At 42.6% G+C, this 22,805-nt stretch overlaps 1 protein-coding gene across 1 annotated transcript; it reads right to left on the bottom strand.

Annotated features, from left to right (window-relative positions):
• Positions 1-10,054: 10,054 nt before the first annotated feature.
• TMEM14A (transmembrane protein 14A) lies at positions 10,055-22,805 on the bottom strand. Its single transcript, XM_016223772.2, has 6 exons — positions 22,707-22,805; positions 19,559-19,663; positions 15,715-15,792; positions 13,001-13,102; positions 12,309-12,396; positions 10,055-10,632 (listed from the first exon to the last, which is right to left on the bottom strand). The coding sequence occupies exons 3-6, from the start codon at positions 15,782-15,784 to the stop codon at positions 10,593-10,595; spliced, it is 300 nt and encodes a 99-aa protein (XP_016079258.1). The 5' UTR covers positions 15,785-15,792; positions 19,559-19,663; positions 22,707-22,805; the 3' UTR covers positions 10,055-10,592.

Below are 22,805 nucleotides of genomic sequence, written 5' to 3'. Positions count from 1 at the left end.
TGGGCTCTTTAGAACTCCTCAAGTTAGTCTATCTGCACAGTCAATTGGAAAAAGACTACAAAACTAAATAACATGAATGGGAAGCATATTTTAATTGGCGTTTTCAGGCCTTCAAACATTGAAAAGTGCTTCCTCTCAAAACACAAATCCTAAATTAACCAAAGTAAATTCTGAGTTGCCTCAGATACTTGCTAAACTTGAGGAGACTTCTAAATGTTCTGATGTCTCCTTATGTGTACTTTCTGCTTCTTTGCTTTCTGCCTGTCTGCCCCCTCTTTACCCTTCACTTGCTGAAGTCCCCTTTGACATGGGGCTGCTCTTACTGCTCCATTTATTTTTTTATTTTTATTTTTTAAAATATATTTTTATTGATTTCAGAGAAAGGAAAGGAGAGGGGGAGAGAGAGATAGAAACATCAATGATGAGAGAGTCATTGATTGAGCCCACAACCTGGGGATGTGCCCTGACCGGGAATCGAACCCCGATCGCCTGGATCCCAGGTCAACGCTCAACCGCTGAGCCACTCCCGGCCGGGCTTACTGCTCCATTTAAAATTAAACTTTTCGATGGCACAACCTTATGAGAGACCTCCTCTGTCAACGTTGAGAAGTCACGCAGAAAGCCCGAAAGCTCGCTCCCACTTCATGAAAAGATACCCAAGGCTTTTCTTCAAGTTATTGATTGGAAGAGAATTTAAAAATGCGTTAAAAACAAACTAATGATATTGTTTTCGATGAGCATAACAGATTTGAAAAGGTTTTTAAACAGTATTCCAACAAAGATGAAGTCAATGATGACACCTCAGTGCTTTTTAATTCAGCCTCTATTGAGGGTCTACAAGATGAACTTGAGCAAAAGGTAAAAAATTAGAACTTAATAGGGCCACCGGGCAAACCCATGAGCCGATTACTCAAGCTATTCAAAAAAAATACTAAAAACAAAGCTGCACAAGCCCTAAGTGCCCCAAATCAGGCATCCTAAGTAACGAGCCTACAATTACAGCAATCGATGGCTAAATCCACCTTTCATGGACCCCAATGCAAATGACCATTCAAAAGGGTTGGTAATTATTTCAGAAAGCCTGGACAGTGGAAAAAGACTATTTGAAACTCAAAAGGCAATTACAAGGCCAATAAAATTTGTGAATCCTCCTCAAGGATTCCAACCTAAGTTTTCTCAGCAATAGGGTTACTCCAAGGATTCAAAGGAGAATTCCCCTTGGCCCTACCTAATTCTTTAGGAGAAATTGATTAAACTATTGGAAATGAAGTAACCAAGGCCTGGTAGATACCAGAGCCACCTTCCCATTTCTTTACTCCACCTGCCTCACAATTATCATTCCTCAGAGCACTGAGACCTCATCGTGGCTGATGCTATGAAGACGAGAAGACTAAGATAGCACCTTCACTCAAAAACAGTGGCTGAGGAGAGTTGAATGAAATGCCTATTGACAAAGCTGGTGGTAAGGTTAAGATACCTCAAAGGATGGTGAAGCACTGCGGGGCTAGCACAGTGGGAGGCTCTACCTCCCCTACCCTCAAAGGGACCAGGACAGAAAGCAGTAGAGAGACCTAGGAACTCACCAGGAGTCACAGATACAGGAAAGTGCCACCTCAACAGGAGGCAATGGCCTTCACAGAGTAAGGTACCCACTGCCAATCCTAACAGCCCAGGACACATGGACGGTTTATAAAAATCACAGAAATAATTCCACATAGAATCACATAGAAATGATTACAGTGATTTGTGACTGGTTTGCACTATAGCTCTATCCATCTTTATGCTGTTCATAATTTAGGTAAGAATTATTGGAACTATAAATAGAAATGTGTTTTTAATTTTGGTTATATATACTGATTTATATATTAACTTATATTTATCATACCAAATGTTAAATATTTTGAAAACTGCTCCTAGGTGATCTGTAATATAAAAACATAAAAATATAAGATATTTGTCATAAAATAATTAACATTGGGTATTTGATCTTTATACCATACACCATTTTTATGGAGAGAATTTACATATATATAATTCAAATAAAGTAGATATTAATTTCTCTTACTGTACTGGGGGGAAGCTGGTCAAGATTTGAGCTATTATATACAGTATGTTTCCAATTCCAAAATCTTTAAGAACAAATATGTATTAGAAACATTCTGCCAACAAGCGCTGCTTGGACTGAGGCAGCCCTCAGGCAGCACAACTTTAACCTGTCTTGATTCTGATCCATCTTGCCTCCGAACTTTCTCCCACAGTATTTGTTTACCTCCCCTCTGCACTCATAGCTAGGTTTAAAAATATTTGTCCTTTGAAACTTTCAACATATTTGCAACATTCTAAGTCAACAGGCCAGCTAAACAAACCCATAGAAAACAATATTTAGACTCTGACATTAGAAATTGATAAAATTGTCTTAAGGATTAAGGTTCCAATAAATAACATTGAAATTATTTTATTCATTGTTTTACTCAATAAATGTTTACTGAGCACCTATTTTGTTCCCTACATTTTTCTAGACACAGAGGATGCCATGGTAACAGCATTTTCTTGCTCAGATAGTGAGTAAATAAACAAATCAAGAAAAAAATGAATCATGATTAGTGATGAACACTATGAGGGAAATAAAACAGAGCAGTGTGATGGAGACTCTTTGGGATGGTGATGGGGAAGTGGTTAACTTAGAATGAGTGGTCATAGGAGACTAAGTCCTGAATGACAGAAAGAAGCCAAGCACAAGACGATCCAGGGTAACAGAATCTTAACCAGAGGAACCAGTGAGGGTAAGGACCTGGTCAGGAAGAACTCTGGTGTATTTCAGGCATAGTAGGCAGGGAGATGTTGTGGGAACATAGTGAGAAAGTATTGAAAGATGAGGTCAGAGAGGTAGGCATGGGTATACCAGTTGCCTATTGCTGGATAACAAATCACCCCAAAGTTTAATGGCTTAAAGCAACAAACACTTATTATCTAACATAGTTTCTGAGGATCAGGAGTCTGGGTGGTTCTGGGTCAGGAGGTTGTGGTCAAGTCATCAGCAGGGACTGCACTCATCTGAAAGCTTGACCGGGGATCAGGGGTCCACTTTCAACATGATTCACTCATATGGATGTTGTCAGAGGCCTCAGTTGTTCTCTGGCTGTTGGCAGTAGGCCTCCGTTCCTTGCATGTCTGTTTCTCTGCAGGGCTGCTTGAGTGTCCTCATGGCAGATCAGCAAACTTCCTCCAGAGCAAGCAATCCAAAAGAGAGCAAAAGAGCAAGAGCAAGACAGAAACCAGCACTGGAGTCACTCTTGCGATGATAGTGACAGATTGAGGGGATCGCCTAGGATGAGAGAGCAGCTAGAGAGGAGAAGGGAAGTGGAGTGGGAGTCAGTCAAGGAAACTGAGGTGGAGGCGTCTACCAGTGAGGTGTGGGGAGAGCCAGGAAAGTGTGGCATCAAGAAGTGAGGAACAATAGAACTGAAGAGGGAACATTGAATTTGGGAACCAGAGGCCACTGACCTTGATGAGATTGGGTGCGGAGGAGTGTGGGACGAAAGCCTGGTTAGAGTGGGTTCAGGGGAAAATGGGAGCTGAGAAGTAGAGAGTGCAGCTACTATCCACCCTTTAGAGAAGTTTTGCTCCCCAAAAGGGTAGGATGAGTGGGACAGTATACTTTATCTAGAAGAGAAAGGGAAGGTTTATTAGGCTGGGCTCAGTTTCATTTGAAACTGTGGGAAGTCACCTAAGAATGGCCTAGGCTGTGTACTAAAATGACAATAAAAGCATTTAAGTTGTTGGTCACCAGGGAAGTCCCCTTGCTCCAGAAAGTGCGCCACCTAGTGCTCAGCCATGGCCTCAGAGTCAGACCAACTTTTCACAGTACACATTGGGCATCTTCCATTCAGAGCAAACCATTTGCTGGAACAGAGAAAATTTCCTTTTAAATCTTAAATGGATGTTGGACTAAATTGCCAAAAGAACAACTAAAAACTGCTGACTGAAAGGCTGAGGTGGAAAATTCTCCACAGTTTCCCTTGTACCTTCCAGTTTATTCTACTTCTTTTTTACTCCCTCAGGCCCTCTTTTCAGCATCCACACACATACACATATGTGAAGAAAACATGTTCTAAATGCTGACAGGCTGAACTTCACTTAGTTGCAAACATCTGCAATTCAAGATTGTCAATGTAAAAACATTGGATTAAAATATAATAGGCCATTAGGATTTCTTTTTTAAAAAAAAATATATATATATATCTTTATTGATTTCAGAGAGAGGGAGAGAGAGATAGAAACATCAATGATGAATCATTGACCAGCTGCCTCCTGCACGTCCCCTGCTGGGGGCCAAGCCCGAAACCCGGGCATGTGCCTTGACCAGGAATCGATCCAAGATCTCCTGGATCTTAGGTCCATGCTCAACCGCTGACACATGCCCAGCTGGGCCAGGATTTCTTAAAGACAATTTATTTTGCTTAAGCTTTTTTCCAATATAGTTGAAATAAATGAACTTCTCTGTTTATCTAGCTAGCACCTGAATATTTTACAATGCCTCATTTTCCACCATTAGCAACAATTCTGTTCCCAGTGCCAAGCGATCCTCCCGTGAGGAGAACGAAGCCCATGCCTTTCCAAATCAGGCCAACTGGTGCCAGGACAGCATCCTATGGGAGCAAAGCAGACCTCACTTTAAGCCATAAGGAAGACATAAAGGTTTTCCTAGATCAGAAAAGATGTATTCAGTAACCAAGGACATGTGAAACATACTGTGTACTCAGTTACTAGGCTGACTTTTATAAAGTGGGAAGTTCTTATTCTTTATCTTAAATCACCCACGAATCCACATTACTAAGGCCCAGTTTCCCCAGACAGAGCAGAATGGAGGCCTGGTGCCAGCATGATTGGAGATAAAATTCCAGAATGCTAAGCCAAGCATAAAGAAGCGGGGTGAGGGGGATGCAGTTACTGTTGTATTTAATTCCTTTTATTCATACACACTTTAAACAATGGAGTTTTAATAATTTTTTATTTCAAATGCACACTTGAAAGCTATGAAATTAATTACTTAGCAGGAAGCTATGAAGTTCTTCTGGCTAGAATGAGATAAATGCACAGTAATTGCTTCTAATCCCTCCTTTTCTGCAAATAGGTGGAGAGAACTGTCATTAGTGTTTTTAAGGTCTATTGAGCCTTCTTATAATTTCCTTTGACTTCAGTAAAGGACATATTTGGAAATGATTACAAAAGGTGAGAGGACTGGAAAGAGCTGGTGGAAGGTGATATTCTATTAATACCCGTTGCTCAGAGTTCTATTTGGTAGCATTTGTCTGAGGAAGCCAGTACTTCCTCTTAACCAAACAAGTTCAGTGGTTAAAACCCAGCAATTATTCTAGAATGTGTTTACTATATTCTTCACATAAAATCACAGATATTAAAAATATTTCTAATTTTTCTGTTCATAATAAAGTCATAGCTTTAATGAAAGCCAAACTTATAATTAAAATCTTTTAAAATTAACTAACCCTATTGATTCAGTAATATTTGCCAAATATTCTTGTTGCTCTCTCACCTCAAATTAATATGTACAACTTGAGTGCACTGGGGATGTAGCATTATCTGTTACATTTATGGATATTTTATTTTAAAAACAAATAAATGAACACATAATACCAAGAGCATATTTCTAAACCAATGACATGTTTTTCCACATTTAAAATTTTCATTTTGAGTTTATTTGAATTCTTACAGGACTTTTTTGGGTAACTGTTTAATTGAAGTCAAGTTTCCTAACAATTACAGTACTGTAGTTTTGATTTGTACTTTCAATTGTAAGTTCTTCAAATTATTATGGAATGATGACACATCTTTTCAGAGGTGACTCACCTATAATCTAGCTTCATTATCTTTTAGGGGATAAACACTTCAATAAAAAAAAAGTCAAGGCATTTTGACTTGAAATATTTAAGCCAGGCAACTAATTTAGACATTGGCATGAGGAATACACATTGGCTTTTAAGAAATATTAAAACATTGTCAGTCTTGCTATTCTGAATAAGTCCTATCCACGCCATGTTTCTGGGAGTCTAAAACTCTGAGGTCTGGCAGAGATTCAGGAATTACTGTGAAGAACAGGCCTTATCGTACAAAACGAAATAACATTCTCTTTTTGTGTAATGTAGAAGCACCTGTTGTACTGCCCATTCTTTGGATAATTATTAGTCTACTGGTTGTTAAAATTGATTCTAAGTCATCCACTCAGAAAGGGAACCTTATGTTATATGTGAGATGAGGTGAATCAGTTCGCCAACTCAGATGCAAGAATTTAATTTTTATATTTTTGTAACTGCATTTAATTTCTATTTTGAGCCCCATTCCACCAAGGACACTAATTAACTCTCAGACAGTTCCAGTCTCCTTCCCAAAACAACCCCCCATATTTTCTCTAGGCTTGTGTCTAAGTCACCAGGCACCAGGGAGAGGGCCATCCTGACCTTAACAGACTTCTGTCCACCCAGGAGGCTGCCAAGACGCCCTCATGCCTATCATACCCTGGTGATCGTCTTCCAGAAAATCCCCACGCCCTTTATTAACACGGCACTGTCTTTTGAATTTGTAACTGTGTGTTGGAAACACGTGGCTCTTATGTGGAGCACTCTCAGGCTCTCTAAAGCCCACCTGCCTAAACAGCACATAGACATTTCTACCCAATGCTTTTGCATCATTCCGAGTTTGTAAGACGTAAGACATGTTTCCAGGATTTGCAGATACCCTAAGTCATACTGGGATTCTGGCGTTTCTTAGCTTGTCTTCTCTAGCGTTTGACTGGGCTGATGTGAGCAGAGAGGTGTTTCCTCCCGTGGGTGCTTCAGCGTCTAACTTGTCTCCCTTCCCCCTCCAACTGTCTGCCTCAGTTTCAGAGGGTAACTGGGCTCTTTCTTAGTTCTTCAAATCATTTGTTTGTGGCATATGTTGGATTAAAGATGGTGGCTTTTCTCCCAAAGAGAAGTGAGGTAAAATTTCCCTCCCCTTGGGACTGGGCTGACCTCAGTGACTCACTTGAAACTTATAGACTATGATGACAATAATACTGTGTGGCTTTTGAAACTAGATCAGGAGAAGGGTGGCAGCTTCTGCTTTGGTCTCAGAACCCCCGGTCTCCAGATGCTTCCTCCCAGCTGCCATGCTGTGAGAAGCCCAAGCGACATGGAGAGGCCACTGGTCGGTACTTCAGTCAAGTGTCCAGCTGTGCTCTTAGCCACAGCTGCATCACCTGCCAGCCATGTGGGGGAGCCATCGTGGGCACTCAGCCTGGTAGAGCCTTCGGCTGACTCCTGCCCCAGCCAATGCCTGACTGACACTGCACGAAAGACCCCAACAAGAACCACTCAGCTGAGCCCTTCCCAATTCCTAAACCACAAAATTGTGAGCAATATTAAATGACTGTTTTAAGCTGCTAGGTTTTGGGGTAATTTGTTATACAGCAATAGATCATCAAAACATGGCATATACTTTATGCTCTTTTAAATTCAAAATTCAGGCTTTTGCAAATCCACAAAGTCTCAGAATCCCTGTTTCTCTGACCATTCACTGAATTCAGAATTAATTGGGAGAGATAATAAGTAGAAGGAAATACGGTGAACAGGGTGGAGATAGTGTCCAGAATCCTCAGTAGTCTGAAAACATCATCCCACCCCTAAGGGTATGACATATTATATATGAGTAAGCGTTTTGTTGATGCTTCTCTTGCAAAGAAGGATGGATTTCAATTCTCAAAAGAGAAGTAATTAAATTACTGTTTTGAAAATAATACAATTTTCATACCTTATGTAGTCTCAGGGCTTGGAGCTTGCTGGGACTGTAACAGTAAGAAGTGGTAGGTGGGTGAGGAGAGGAATCAGTCCAAATGGCGTGCACACCGACTTTGTCACACAGTTTAGGGGGTAGGTACTCAGACATGAAGGGAAACCTCACAGAAAGCAGCACAGCATTTCGATTGGTGAATGAGGGGATCTGTTCGCTCCTTACGTGCAGGCGCTGGCAGACACTTGCTTTCCATATCAGAGGAAGAGTGGATCCACCAGGCTTTTCCCAACGCGACACAGTCACATACTAAATACCGTTTCTTGGTACAGCAGGTCCTCAAATAGTGTTGTTTAGGTTAACATTGTTTATGACATTGATGGATGTCATAGGAACCTAATTCTTGTTTATATCCATTAGCCTATAATAAAATAAGTTTTATTGTATATTGTTTTTCATCAGTTCCAAAAAATTATCGACATTAAGTGGGGACTTAGTGTACTCTTTTAATCTCTTCACTTGTCTCCATCCCACTGGCTTTGTTTTGCTTTCTTTACCAATTACCTTGTTCTGTTCCTCACTGTGTGTGACAAAATATGGTGGCCCCACAGTCCCTGAAATTGTTTCAGTTTGTCACACACAGAGCTGCCTCAGAGTCTCAATGCTAAATTCCTAGGATGAAATCTGGGTTTCAGTTGAATTGGGTGACTCGGTGGACCTGGTCAAATTAGTCATGGCTGGAAGGAGGGGGTCTGTATTGTCACCATGGCTGGCAGAGCCCATCGCTCCTGTGCAGGAGGTGAGAGAGACTGAGTAGTTCTTGAAAAAGAAGAATCACTCTGAACAGGGCAGATGCTCCAAAGTTGTCTCCTGGGTAAAGTGTCTTCTATATAACAAAGGCTCAATAAATCATAGGTAGTATGAAAAAAGCATTAACGTTATCATTCTTAATTTAGGTTAATTACCAGAAAACACTCTCTATGGCAGGGAACATCTCAAAGACATTCACTAGGCAAAATTAAGATTGTCTTTCCTCCATGCCCGACTGACCGCATGATCTCACTCTGACCTGGCATCTTTACTGAGAACAGGTATCAAAGGATTTTGCCTGAGATTCCTATTTGGTTATTTTTCTTTCTTTCTTTCTTCCCTTAATTGAATTACTGATCATTGAAAGTTGAAGAGCCCCCTTGAACATCAGGTGGGAAAGGTAACTGAATGCAAGTGTATGGACTCTGCCGTCATCAGTCGGGAGCTCCACCCACCACTTTGTGTGAAAAAGGGTTTCGGTGTATTACGCCAAGTGAAACAAGTCAGGTGGAAACGGACAAAAACTGCACGATTTCACTCAGGTGTGGAATATACAACCAAACAAGAAACAAGTGACAAACAAAACAAAAACACACCCATAGACACAGACAACAGGGTGGTGGTTACCAGAGGGGAAGGGGGCGGTGTGTGTAAAATGGGTACATGGGGTCAACGTATGGTGATGGATGGGAACCAGACTTTGGGCAGTGAGCGCACTATACTTTGCACGAAGATAAAATTATAATGTTGTGCACCTGAAACTTACATAACATTATTAACCAACGTTACCTCAATTTAAAAAATAAAATAACAAAGAAGGTTTGAAATCTCACAGCATTGCACAGAGCCAACAGGGCCAAAATTGCAGTTTGAGAGCTCTAATGGGTCTTGGCGATCATTCAGTCCAAATTTCTCCTTAAGGGTGAAAAATGGAGGCCCAGAGAGAGGAAACGCCTTCCAAAGAGAGTACAACCATCGGTGAGAGAACTGGGCTGGGATTCTGGCCTCCTGATGTTCAGTCTTGGGCCTGAAAATGCCTTGGACATTCAAAGTCATAACTATGCCTTAAAGTGGTGATTTGAGACAAAATAATTTTTGTTTCAAAATTATTACTGTTTGAGAGAGAGAAGGAGAATGAATTATCTGCTCCTGAGGTGGAATTCTAGCTTAAATAATCCTACTTTCCAACCTCTTTCATTAATAATTGAATATTTAAATGTCAAAGATGACTTCAGTATATAGAGAAAACACTAAAATGGGGGGGAAAAGGGTTTAAAACAGAACAACTTTTATTTGAATACTAAATACGTTCTTTTAGTACAAAGAATGCTGAGAATAAAATTTTTTTTTTTTTGAACAGCCCAGCCGGGCATGGCTCAGTGGTTGAGCATCGACCTAGGATCTAGGCGATCAGGGTTTGATTCCCCGTCGGGGCACATGCCCGGGTTGTGGGCTCGATCAATGACTCTCTCATCATTGATGTTTCTATCTCTCTCTCTCCCCCTCCTTTCTTCTCTCTGAAATCAATAAAGATATGTTTAAAAAAAAAAAAAATGGAAAACATATCATTTCTAATATAATACAAATGACATATAGATACATCAGCATTCTGTGAAGTCCACTTAGGGCATTCCATTATCTGATACGCTGCAGTTTCATTCCAACTCCCTTCAGATGAGTATTTGGAATTATCAAAAAAACCCCACATATATAAAACTGAAAACAGCAAATGAAAAAGTGTATCCCAGTTTATTAAGTATCTTTAATGAAAACAGTACCTGACAATTAGAAAACAAAGTTTTCTTTAAAAACACACACAAAAAACACACACCACCTCGGACTAGTGTTCATATCGGAGGTGACAGGGTTCCTTTTGTTTCTAATATTAAATAAGACACTTAACATTCCATATTGAAATTTATCTTCTGACTTCCAGGAGTATGCTCTGCCCGTTAGTGTGGAATGACACCGGTTTAGTTTTCAGTTCCTCCGGATTCTCAGAGCAGCAGTAAGACAAGTCTCAGGATCATCATGAGGCTGGAGGGAAAAAAAGGCAAAGGAAGGTGGCTCTTAGGTGGCACCAGACAGCAAGGGCCCCGCGCTCCCCTCACCTGTGGTGTGACTAAACTCTGGCGCAGGGCCTGCTGCGACTTCCGCTCCTTACAGTGGGGGCGATCTCCTGAACCCTCAATTCAAACTTCCCAGCCATGACTAAACTAGACACTTTAAAATGTTCACTCACTGAATGAGAAAAATCAGAACTCACGGTTCTTAAAACGTGGGATGAAGCTTTGTGAGAGAAAGGTGTCTAAAGAAACACAAAACTTGCAAAAGCTTGTAAAGTTAAGCAAGTTGAAAAAAATAACCACAATTTTGAGGAGTTACTGCCATCGCAGCTACTTTTCATTCATTGGGGTCTTGTCTTTTTTTTTTTTAATAAACATGTTTTATTTGTTTTCCTTATACCATCAGAACTGAAACTACTGACTGTCGTTTCCCTAAAAATAGGGACATCAACCTAAAACACATACTGGTGCTTTTCAAAAGATAGCAATTTCAAAGGGTGGCAGCAGCAGGCATTTCATATCTTCGGGGTCTTGTCTTCTTGACCCGTGAACCCTACTTCTGACTTTCTCCGCCACCAAGTATCATTTTTAGACAGGCCTAAAACTGGAAAGCAGTCTTTGCAATCACACTTTTCCTTCCCAAACCACAGATATATACGTAGCCACACTGGAAAATTCTACAGAGCAGGAGGAGAAAAGTACTCACTACACTGCCACCCAGAGACACACTCTTAACAGCTGGAGGTACTTCCCTCCTGATCTTGGTTTTTTACATAAAAACTTTTTAAAATTGAGACCACAGTATGTTTGTTTGTTTAATCCTTTTAAGAAATGTCTTCTTATGTCACTAAGATTTTTCCAATGCCACTAAATAGTTTTGAAAACATGACATGTATTGCCTGCTCAATATTCCATTAAGTAGACAAAACATTTACTGAAACATTTCCTTACCGGCGAATTTTTAGGTTGTTTCTAATTTTTCAGTTTATCACGTTTTGCATGAGGAATAATGTTGCAATAAACATCAGTAATTATATGCATCTCATTATTTCTTCAAAATAAATTCCAAAAAGTAAAAATGTGTATCAAAGGAAATGAACATGTTTATGGCTTTCAATATGTAAAGGCAGCTTCCAGGAAGAATTAAAAATGTAGCCTATTCATTTTTACTTGGTAACATGCTTAATCTCATTCATAGAATTACTGAGATTAAATGAAGAGAAACTTGAGGCTCCCTACTGATCTATTTAACAAATATTGTTTTCGTCCTTAAAAACTCAAAATAACCAGGAGACTGTCACTGTCCGAGTCTCTAAAAGCATGAGTATCAGATTTAAGTGAATACATTTACTGTCTCAGATGGGTAAATCTTGAGAAAAAACAAGGCCTAATTTAGTTCTTTATCCTGAAAATGGCAGTGTACATGTGACCAAATACTACAGCAACACTAAGTGTATTCCATAAAAGTGTTTATGTGCACGTCAACGCCAAAGACTGACTGAACGCATGACATTTTAAGGTTTCACAGTCATGCTTATTGCAAAAAAAAATTACTTTGACATTTCAAATTAAAGCTGACTTTTTACAAAAATTCAGCGCTTCAAAATGATGGCAGAGGAAAACAGAAATCAAAATAGTTTTTCTTACCTTAAGCCTGCCATCAACCCAGCTGGCATGATTTTTTTGGATCTCTTAAAGCGCACCCCCATTATGGTGGCCAGAAAGAAAGCTGTAACTAAAAGACAAACCAATGCGTGAACCGGCTTGCAAACACATTGTCAATGCCTGCTTCTGAAAGAAGGGGTATTGTTTCAACTTTAACATAACTATTATGCATAGGTATTGAGTTGCTCTTTTCTCCAAAAGAGGAAGTGCTCTGTTAAAATACTTAAGCCCATTAAAAAGGTTTGCATAAACAAGCATGTCAAAATCCATCCTTGAAATCCCTTTAAAAGGAAGTCTTTTTCTAACTTAAATTTCTATTTACAGAATACTCCTTAATGACCAGGACTGCTGGCTTATTGGTCTTTCCTCAGGAACACTGGGCGGTTTACCTGGACCCAAAGGAGACACTCAACAAATGTACTGGTAACTGAATGTAAGGAAAATAATTAGCATTTTTCCTTAAGTAAGACCTGATTAATAAAATAATACTATTTTGGTATTTAGAAGAAGGTTGACTTTTTTGTTTTGTAGCATTTCATGTTGGGAGATTTGATGCCTGGAGACTAAATAACAACAGACCAAGCAATAATATTAAATTTTATATTATTTAAATTTAGCATATCAACTACCCCCCAGGTTCAATTCTCCATAGCTGGGGAAAATGCCTTACTTACACAGAGACACTTTTACATCTCGTCTGTCGTTGGAGACACGGTAAGCTCCATAGCCAGCCAAAAATCCAACAAAAAGACCAGCAATCAAAGAGGGAACACCACCTGTGGGGTAAAAAAAAGTATGGGCTCAGAAAGAGAATCAGAAAGTGACAGGAATTACTTCAAGTATGATACACACACCTTCAAGTGTATTTTTACTTGGCCATTGCGACTTGACAAAAAGCCAAACTGAACACAGGCCTTTTCGGTCTGTAAGAAATGACCAAATCCCAAATGCAAGGGAGAGGAACCCTGAACGCACAGCAAAGCAGGGATTACATGCTGCAGGGGTTACCCAATGCACTGGGTTACATGCTGGTGACACTGAACAAGACACACATTGTCCTTGCTTCACAGAGTTCACTCTATTTAGAATCTGCTGGATTGGAATCCCTAGGAGTTGGGTCAAGGTAGCTCTATTTTTTAAATATCCATAGAATTTCAGAATGTAACCGTAATTAAGAACCATTCAGCAGCAACACACACCAGCACACACACACACACTCATACACACACACATCAGCAGCATCCTAAATGAGAAGCCAAATGCCCTAGGTTTTAGTCTGAATACTTTTACCTATTGCCTCAAGAACTTTAGCTAAGTCACTTGGCCTCTCTGAGTTTTATCAGTCGCAAAACAGGGTTAATAATATTACCCATGTCAAATATATAAAGGCTTAGAATGTTACAGTTAGGAATAATATTAAATTTTTCATTGCTCACTCCCAAAATCCATCTATTCTCTAAACACAGAAACATGATCTTTTAAAAAGCATACATCTGGACAGGTCACTCCTCTCATTGAAGGCCCTCTGGCTTCCCACTGCACTTAGGAAAACCCCAAGTTTGCTCTATTATTGGCCTTCCCCCAGTTCCCTGAATATGCCAAACCCTTTATTCCTCATGGTTCCAGACATGCTGTTCCTTGCCTGGACTGTCCTTCCCTGCACTGTTCACCTGGTCAACTGCAGCTCCCCTTCAGACGTTGTCTTAAGTGTTAAATCCTCAGAGATACCTTCTCTGACCATCATTCTGAATGAGGGCCCCTTTATAGTCTCCCATTGTTCCTCATTGGATATTTAATGTCCGTCTCCCCCACTCACTCGTGAGCACCATGTCCTTTTTGCTCACTGCTGTTTTCCCAGGGCGGCACCGGCTAAATACTGATGAAATGCATGCCTGGGCGCTCCCTGTTCTGCGGCAAGCAGAAGGCAGATGAGAATATTGTTAAGGAGAATATTTTACTTAATCCTAACAGGTTAATTTACAAATGAAAAATTGAGGCCCAGAAGTTCAAATCACGCACAAGAGTATGAAAGCTAGGTTAGGGTTAGTGTCGAGCAGAATTCAGGAATGCATGATTCTGTGGCCTGTGCTCTTAACCCACATTATGCTACGAGTGGGCTTCTTTGTGAACACACAATACCCTCAGGGGCTTCCCGGGTCACTTAGTGGGGGGCTCTTGTAGGAGGCCAAGGAACCATATTGTGCAGTTGGGCAAAACCCCTAAAATTAGAGACCTTACAGCTAACGTGATTTCATATGTTTCTGATGAGATTTGGGCTAGAATAGTGAATTTATCCCCTCCCCTCCTCCCCTCCCCTGCCCCAGCACGCGGGCCAGCGCGCACACTTCTTCCCACCCCTCTTAAAGTCAGGCAAAAATGTCCAGACGCTCTTTCCTGTTCCACAGCACAGGTTATTTAAATGTGTCTTTGACAGTGAAAAAAATTTTCAATAACAATCCCAGCAGCATTTTACACTGAATCCTCTTTAAAGTAGATTATAAAACATCCCCTTTTACGCAGTTGTTTGCAGGTTTTAATTTGGGGCCATCATTTTTTCCCCATCATACACATATCCATGATGCTACACATACTGAGAGAGAAAATAAGAACAACAAAAATCTAAGGTGAATTTCAGGCTCTCAGCAATCACAGCAGAGAAATTGTTCCCCTGCCAGCCCCTCGCCCCTGGGGAGACCTGTGCTCTAGCCTTGGACTTCTCAGCAATCTCTAAGGAACGAAGGAACTGATAACTGCATAGACCTGGCTTTTGCACTCAAATTCAAGTCCACCAATGCCACAAATGTAACACTCTTTAAAATGTACTTCATTTAAAAAATTTCATAAAAATATAAGAGCAGTACGAGACACCATGACTATAAATGTTTCTACATTAAAACAAAGTAAAATATAAAACCTGACCTTCCATTTTTCTCCATAAAAACCCTTTAATTTATCAACTGGGTGTGTTTTTTTCCTTCTTTTAGATAGAGATGGAGAGGTAACTTTAGATTTGATATTTAAGTAGTCAACAAATTTTCCTTTGCAACACAAAATATCAACATAATTCAGTTTTTTTATACTATGACTATGTAAACAAAAAATTTCCTCATTTGATAACAAGGGAGTAGCCCTAAGGTGGTTAACTCAATTAATTATGCAATTGATACTGACGGGTCAAATTAGAATTTTGTAGTAGAGGGGGACCCAGAACCCAGGTTGAATGCTCTACATGCCCAGCCCCACGTAACACAAATCCCTTCCACTGCTGGTCCCCAGCCACCTCCAGGACATCTTTAGCTTCTTGTCCTACTTCCAGGCCCTCAGCTGATCCTAACACAATCACCAACCCCACCGGGCCATTTTGATGAGAAATCTGGTCTGGGCTTACCTCTCCGCTTATATCCCACAATACTTCCGAATGTCACAAGGGCTGCATAACCAAAACCAACAAGGTCCATTGGCAAGGCTGCAATTGTAGAGCAAGAGGGAAGGGACACATTTTACAAAATAAAAAGAGTTCAGGAGAGCAAATGTATATAAAAAAGATATGCATTACCCAGAATTATAGAAAATAATTTCTCTACTAAAAAAGGGAAACCAGATCTTCACCTATCCAACACTCGACCACTGTGCCCCATGCTCATCCCTCTCAAGCCCACTATGGGGATACCCAGGTTGATTTTCCTTGTCATCCAGACCTGCTGTACCCTCAGGTGTTTACTTCCCCTCTACTTCCCCTTGTAAGAATTCTGCTCTGGTTAGCCAGGTCTCCTCACTGCAGACAAGGCCACAATCTTCGCTTTTCCCTTCATGCTTGGAATGTCCCCGCTCTCTCCCACCTACAAACCCCAACCACCCCCTATACCCCACCCCCCTCTTGACTACCTCCCAACCTCCTTAACCACTCTCGTCTGCACCGTCGAACTGGTCTGGAACCAACTACTCTTCTTCCTCTATATTCCTTGACTTTAGCAACTCTATCCTGTAATTCTTTCATCTTTGTATAGATATTTATCCCTCCATCATCCTCACACCAAAGAATGGAAAAGAGGTAATGGAGATACTTGTTTTTCAATTTTTTTAATTATTATTTTTAAAATTTATCTTTATTGTTGAAAGTATTACAGGTGTCCCATTTCCGCCCCCCAATTGACCCCCTCCACTTTGCTCCCACCCCCTCCCCAGGCCTTCACCCCATTATTGACTGTGTCCATGGGTTATGCATATAACTTCTTTGGTTAATCTCTTCCCACCTTCCACCCCCCTTCCCTCCTCCCTCTGAAATACAACCGTCTGCTGCATGCATCAATGTCTCTGGATCTATTTAGTTTGTCAGATTCTTTTGTTCATTAGCTTCTTCTTAAAGAAGACCCTTCAACATTTCCAGTAGTGCTGATTTGGTGGTAATAAATCCTTTAGCTTTTTCTTATCTGTGAAGCTCTTTATCTGACCTTCAGTTCTAAGTGATAGCTTTGCAAGGTAGAGCAATCTTGGTTGTAGTTTCATGTTTTTCATCACTTTGAATATTTCTTAACACTCCCTTCTGGCCTGCAAGGTTTCTGTTGAGAAATCAGCTGACAGTCGTATGGGTGCTCCCTTGTAGGTAAAAACTGCTTTTCTCTTGCTGCTTTTAAGATTCTCTCTTTGTCTTTAAACTTTGGCATTTTAATTATGATGTGTCTTGCTGTGGGCCTCTTTGGGTTCCTCTTGTTTGGGACCCTCTGTGCTTCCTGGACTTGTAAGCCGATTTCTTTCCCCAGGTAGGGGAAGTTTTCTGTCATTATTTTTTTCAAATAGGTTTTCAATTTCTTGCTCTCCTTCCTCTCCTTCTGGCACCCCAATAATAGGAATGATGGGCCTCTTGACATTGTCCCAGAGGCTCCTTATGCTATCTTCATATTTCTCGATTCTTTTTTCTTTTTGCTCTTCTGGTTGGGTGTTTTTTGTTTCCTCGTGTTCCCAATTGCTGATTTGATTCTCAGCGTCCTCTACTCTACTGTTGATTCCATGTAAATTATTCTTCATTTCAGTTCCTGTAGCCTTCATTTCAAATTGGTACTTTATTACGTCATCAATTTTCTCAGTTGTTTTCATAATAATATCCTTGAGCATCCTTATAACCATAATTCTGAACTCTGTATCTATTAGCTTGCTTGGATCTATTTCATTTAGTTCCTTTTCTGGACATTTCTTCTGTTCTTTCCTTTGTGACATGTTTCTTTGCTTCCACATTTTGGCTGCTTCCAGGTGTTTGTTTCTATGTATTAGGCAGAGCTACTATATCTCCTGGAATTTGTAGAGTGGCTTTGTGTAGTAGGCGTCCTGCAGGGTCCAGTGGCTCAGCCTCCCGTCACCTGAGCTGGGCCTTTTAGGTGCTCCCCTATGTGGGCTGTGTGCACTGTCCTGTTGTAGTTGAGCCTTGGTTGCTGTTGGGGTCACTGGGAGGAATTGACCCCCAGGCCAACAGGATGTGAGGACCAGCTGCAACTACAGCCAGAGAGCTGCTGTGCTGGATACACCCCTATGGAGCAGGATTTACTTCAGTGGGGCTTTGGTGTTCACCAAGTGCGCCCCTTGAGTGTGTCACTCATGGATGTGGTACAATTGTAATCCAGAGTGGTCAAGTCTGATCACCAAGTGCACTGTCTTGGGGCTTCCCGGAAGGTGCAAAGTCAGCCTGTGCCTTGCCCAGGGCCACCCAGCATGAGCTACACAGCAAACTGTAGCTGGCTGCTACTTGTGCTGGGTTTGGAGGTGGCCAGGAGAGGCCAAGCCATGAACCTTGCAGGCTGCCACTAGTGCCAGGCCTGGGGCCACTTATCAAGCCATATGGGGCCTGCTGCTGCTTGTTTGAGAGATTTTAGGAAAGTCCTAAGCATGAGGCTCGAGAGGCCACTTGCACAGAAAAGCCCCTGGAAATGGCCTGGATGAGCTGCAGGTGGGGAGGGGCGGGGCCTCCGGGAATCATGGGGCGGGGCCAAGGTGTGAGTCAGGTGCTGGCGACTCAAACATGGCGCCTGCCTGCCGGCTGTGTGCGGGGAGGACTCGCCAAAGGAGCCATGGCCTCTGCCAGCCCTTCTGCCTGGGAGGAAGCCGCCCTCCGCCTCTCGCCCAGGCTTCAGGCAGGTTAGTTCCCCCCGAAGTGTCCCAGGTCCTTTCCAGCTGCTGCCCGGCGCTGGGCTCAGAGGGAGTGTCCGAGTGAGTCCGTGCGCGGTCCTTTGAGAGGAGCTGCTGGGGCTCCCGCAGCCTCCTCGACCCTCAGCGACAGTCCCCACTGGTTTCACAGCCCGGAGTTGTGGGGACGTCTCTTCCTGGCCCTGGAGCCCTGGGCTGGGGGCCTGCTGTGGGGCTGGGCCCCCTCACTCCTCTGGGAAACCTCCACCGCCGAGATTTCCTCCCGGGTTTCAACCGCGGCACCGGGTGTGGGCCCGCGGCCGCGTCTCCGGGATTCAGCCCCGATCCGCCCGCGTCTCCGCCCCTCCTCCCGGTCTGGATGCTCCTTCAGTTCCCTGGTTGTGGGGCTTCCGTTCAGCCAGATTTCAGGAGGCTCTGAGTGATGGTGGTTCTGTATTTTAGCTGTAATTTTGATGTGGTTGCGGGAGGCGCGGGTGCAGCAGTTACCTACGCCGCCATCTTGTTTCTCCGACACTTGTTTGTTGATTTAACCACAGATGCATTTTAAACATTTGCTTTGTCAGGGGCTTTATCATGAAACAGCTCTTCTGGGGTGGCAGAGACAGCCACCCTTAATCAGTGGTAAATCACTAAAGAATATAATGAAGTTCACTGAATGACAACGATACTCTGTTGTGCATCGATCGCAGCAGCAGGTGAAACACACACCCAGGGCTGAGATTCCACTGAATCCTGCCCACAGGTCTCTAAGGTGCAGGAGGAAGTATGCAGGCTACCGGCTGGAGACAGGACGCTGGTCACTCGCTGGCTGTTGGTCCTCACATCACACCTCATCCTTAACACCAGCTCCTCTGAGAGTCCTTGTGGTGCTTTATATCCTACCTTTTTTATATATCTATATTTCCTCCATGGGGAAAATAATTCTCTCTATATATACAAGGAATGATGTACGGGATTTCATTGCATTTTCATAGTTTTCTCACTGCTTGTCATTTAGGTTAATTGGTCTTTTACTTCCTGTAGCAATTCGTAAGAAATTGACCCAGATGAACGGAAAAGGGTTCTGAGTTTATCTCAGAGAGTAAGTGAGAACTTACTGTGAGAAAGGGTCTTGTGGAAGGGAATCCGAGGCACAGGTCGAGACGACAGCACTGAAAAGAGGTAGCACTGAAAAGGAGGTCACGCTCAAAACCCCTCAATATCTGTGGAAAGAATAATTAAATAAAACACGGGAGCTCATCTGTGCCCAAGAAGTGGTGCAGTAGGACTGTGTAGGAAGGACTGTGTTCAAAACCACTGACTAAATGATGGATAAACAAATAATAATGAGGACAATGTTTACAAGCAATTACCATGTGCTAGGTACCATTCTTTTTTTTTTTAATAGTCAATTTTTTTAGGCACCATTCTAAGGCCTTACATGTATCAGCTCATTCAGTTATCACCACAACACTATGAAGTAAATACTACCATTACTATCCCCATTTTCCAGATGAAGAGACTGAGGCACAGAGACTGCAAGCAACACCTGTTAGGTCACACAGCAGAACCAAGATTTCAGACTCGGAGAAGTCTCCTTCCTAACCACTAGCAATCATACCTCTCATAACTGAGTTTGCTGGCTGAAAAAAGTGAATATGCAAATGAAACTGATGCTCTTCAGAGTTTTAAATTCTGGATTAAGCGCTTCCGCTTGCCTCGGAGCTTAAAGTTGTGAGCACGCTGCACTGTCTTCCGCTGGGGGACTTACCATCTTCAGCCCTGTGAGCATCTCATGTTCAGTCCTACTTACTGTCCTTCTGAAAGAGTTAATAACATTCCACAATGCATGCGTGGCTTCAAGCCTGATGCCACCACTTACTAGGTGTGTAAAAGGTACATCCTTTAATCTCTGCAAAACTCAGTTTCTCCATCTATAAAACAGGGATAATAAAAATATCTACCTCATAGAGTTGTGGTAATTAAATGAGTTAATACTGTAAAGCACTTAGAACAGTGCTTGGCACAAACCGAGCTCTCAACAAATATTAGCTGCCCTAATAATGACTATTCTTCTTTGCCTGTACATCCAATTTTAAGCTTGATGTGTACTGAGGCCACTGAGAAAACAATTGAGGTAAATTTATAATTCAGGCATAGTTCAATAAATCAAACCATAATATGACAACTTACATTTATACTGAATTCCATTTAGCAAGTATTTATTGAGCATCTTCTTTGAGCAAGGCAGTAGGAAGCAATGAAAACTCTCCGAACATGGCCCTGGTCTTCCAGGACTTGTAGTACAGCACAGTGGAGGAGGCAGATATGTGAATGAGCCCCAAGAGGAGAGGCATGGGACCTAATGAGGCTTGGCATCCTAAGGAAGGATTCCTGGAGGAAGCAGGGTCCCAACTGGGACCTTGGAGAGAGTAGAAGTAAGCCAAGGGTAGCAAGAAAGGGTGTGTTGAAGGCAGAAGAAAGAACATGTGCAAAGGCCCAGTGGCATGAGAAAACATATGTTTTCAAAATGGAAAGAGCTGCAAGGAGGTTGTGAAAAGAGATGGGGCTGGTGAGAAAGACAGGGCCAGACCAGCCATGTGAGGGGGTCTGGTTTCTGTCCCAAGGGCAGTGAGGGATGAATGAAGGGAGCCCCACAATCAGATTTAATTCCAGCAAGCACTTTCTGGCTGCAGTAGCGGGAAATGTGTTGAAGTGAGGCAGGGAAATAAGCTGAGAGGCTGTTGCAGTAAACTAAGCACGAGATAATGGTAGCCTGGCCTGGCAAATGGCAATGAGGGTGGCAAGAGGTGGACAGATATGAGATGGGTTCAGGAGGCAGAATCAATAAGCCTGGACGCAGAGGTGAAGGGGAGGTCTCTGGCTTGAACCACTAGGAGAGGAGTGGGCAGGGGAGCCTTGATGCTATTCCCTGAAACGAGGGACACTGGAACAGCAGGAGGTGTGTGGTGGGGGAAGGAGAGAGGTGACCAGGAATGATGAGACCTGTTTGAAACATGTTCAATCTGAGATGCCTGACACAGCCAGGAAAACACATATCTACAGCTGACGCTTATGAGAGAGATCACTCACCACCAGATAGTAATCTGGGGACCTAATTTTCTTCGTAAACCAATTACCTGGTGTGAAAGGCTGATTCTTCTCCCTCCTCCAAGCCCTCATTTCTTCCTCTGATGCTCTCTTGGGGTCCCCTCTTCTACCTAGCATAGAGTTAGTTATACGGGCTTAACTCGACTCTCAGCCAGTCAAGCTCCTTGAAGGTAAAGCTCAGGTTAAACTCATTTTTGTCTTTCTCACATGATCAAGCTCATTGCCATGCACAGGCAGGTGGTTAGTAAATACTTGCTGAATTAATGAGTGATGAGTGAACCTAAGGAGCAACCTGTCTGAAGGTGCTGTGTAACTGACCTCCCCTCAGTATAGCTCTAATGCCAGGAAACAGCCAGTTCCTTAATCCATTTAGGGAACTGAGCATTGTTCTAAGGAGGCAAAATAAATCTATTTCCAACCCTTGCAAGAAGTTTCTGTAGGCACAGAGAAAATTCACACAAAGAGCACTCACCCCTCTTGCTCATTTTCTGTGGCAGGACCATGTAAGCAACCCAGAAGCACACATGAGGAGCCAGAGGCTGCGTCAACAGGAAAGGGATGGGGGTGAGGGGTGATGTAGGAGGCATCACTGGATCCCATGGCAAAGGAGATGCTCAGCACTTAGAAAGGCCAGAAAGCATCTTGGGCGCAATGCAGCAAAATGACTTACTGCACCAGGTAACAGGGCCCAAAACCAGGTGACAGGGCCCTGCTCTGCCCGGAGCCCTCCAAAATTTGGGGAATCCACTAAGAGATGTTCAATCAGCTACATACAAAAAGCACGTTCACATGTTGAGTAGCAACAATTCCTTAACTTTGCACTCCTTGGGGCTCGAAAGGCACATTTTCCAGTGAAGTCTGGGTGGGGCCAGGAAGGTTAAAACCCTGCCAAGCACGTTTGCAATGATGCCTATCTCCACCGCTCCCTGGCTCCAGGAAGGTAGGAGGCAGGGCGGGTGGGAGATTCAGGGCCCTGAGAAGGAAGAATCTGGGGGATTCCCCGGACGATGAGCGAACTGATTCCTGGGAGAGCGGAGCCCATCTCCTGAAAAAAACCTGCCAAGGTCCTCTGCATGGTTGCTCGTCTGCTTATTTCTGCGCCTTTGCAAGAAAATCCAGGGCAGCAACTGCTCCACTGAATGGCGTCCAACTCACCTGCAGCTCAAGCCCTCCTCGCGGGAGCCAGCGGGAGCCAAGATCGTTCCTGGGGTCGGGCAGTGGTCCGGGCGGCGGGCGCTTCAAGTTACCGGCACC

Source organism: Miniopterus natalensis, chromosome 5 (genome assembly GCF_054644295.1).
Source record: "Miniopterus natalensis isolate mMinNat1 chromosome 5, mMinNat1.hap1, whole genome shotgun sequence".
Lineage (NCBI taxonomy): Eukaryota > Metazoa > Chordata > Mammalia > Chiroptera > Miniopteridae > Miniopterus > Miniopterus natalensis.
This window is presented reverse-complemented; position numbering and strand designations above follow the sequence as displayed.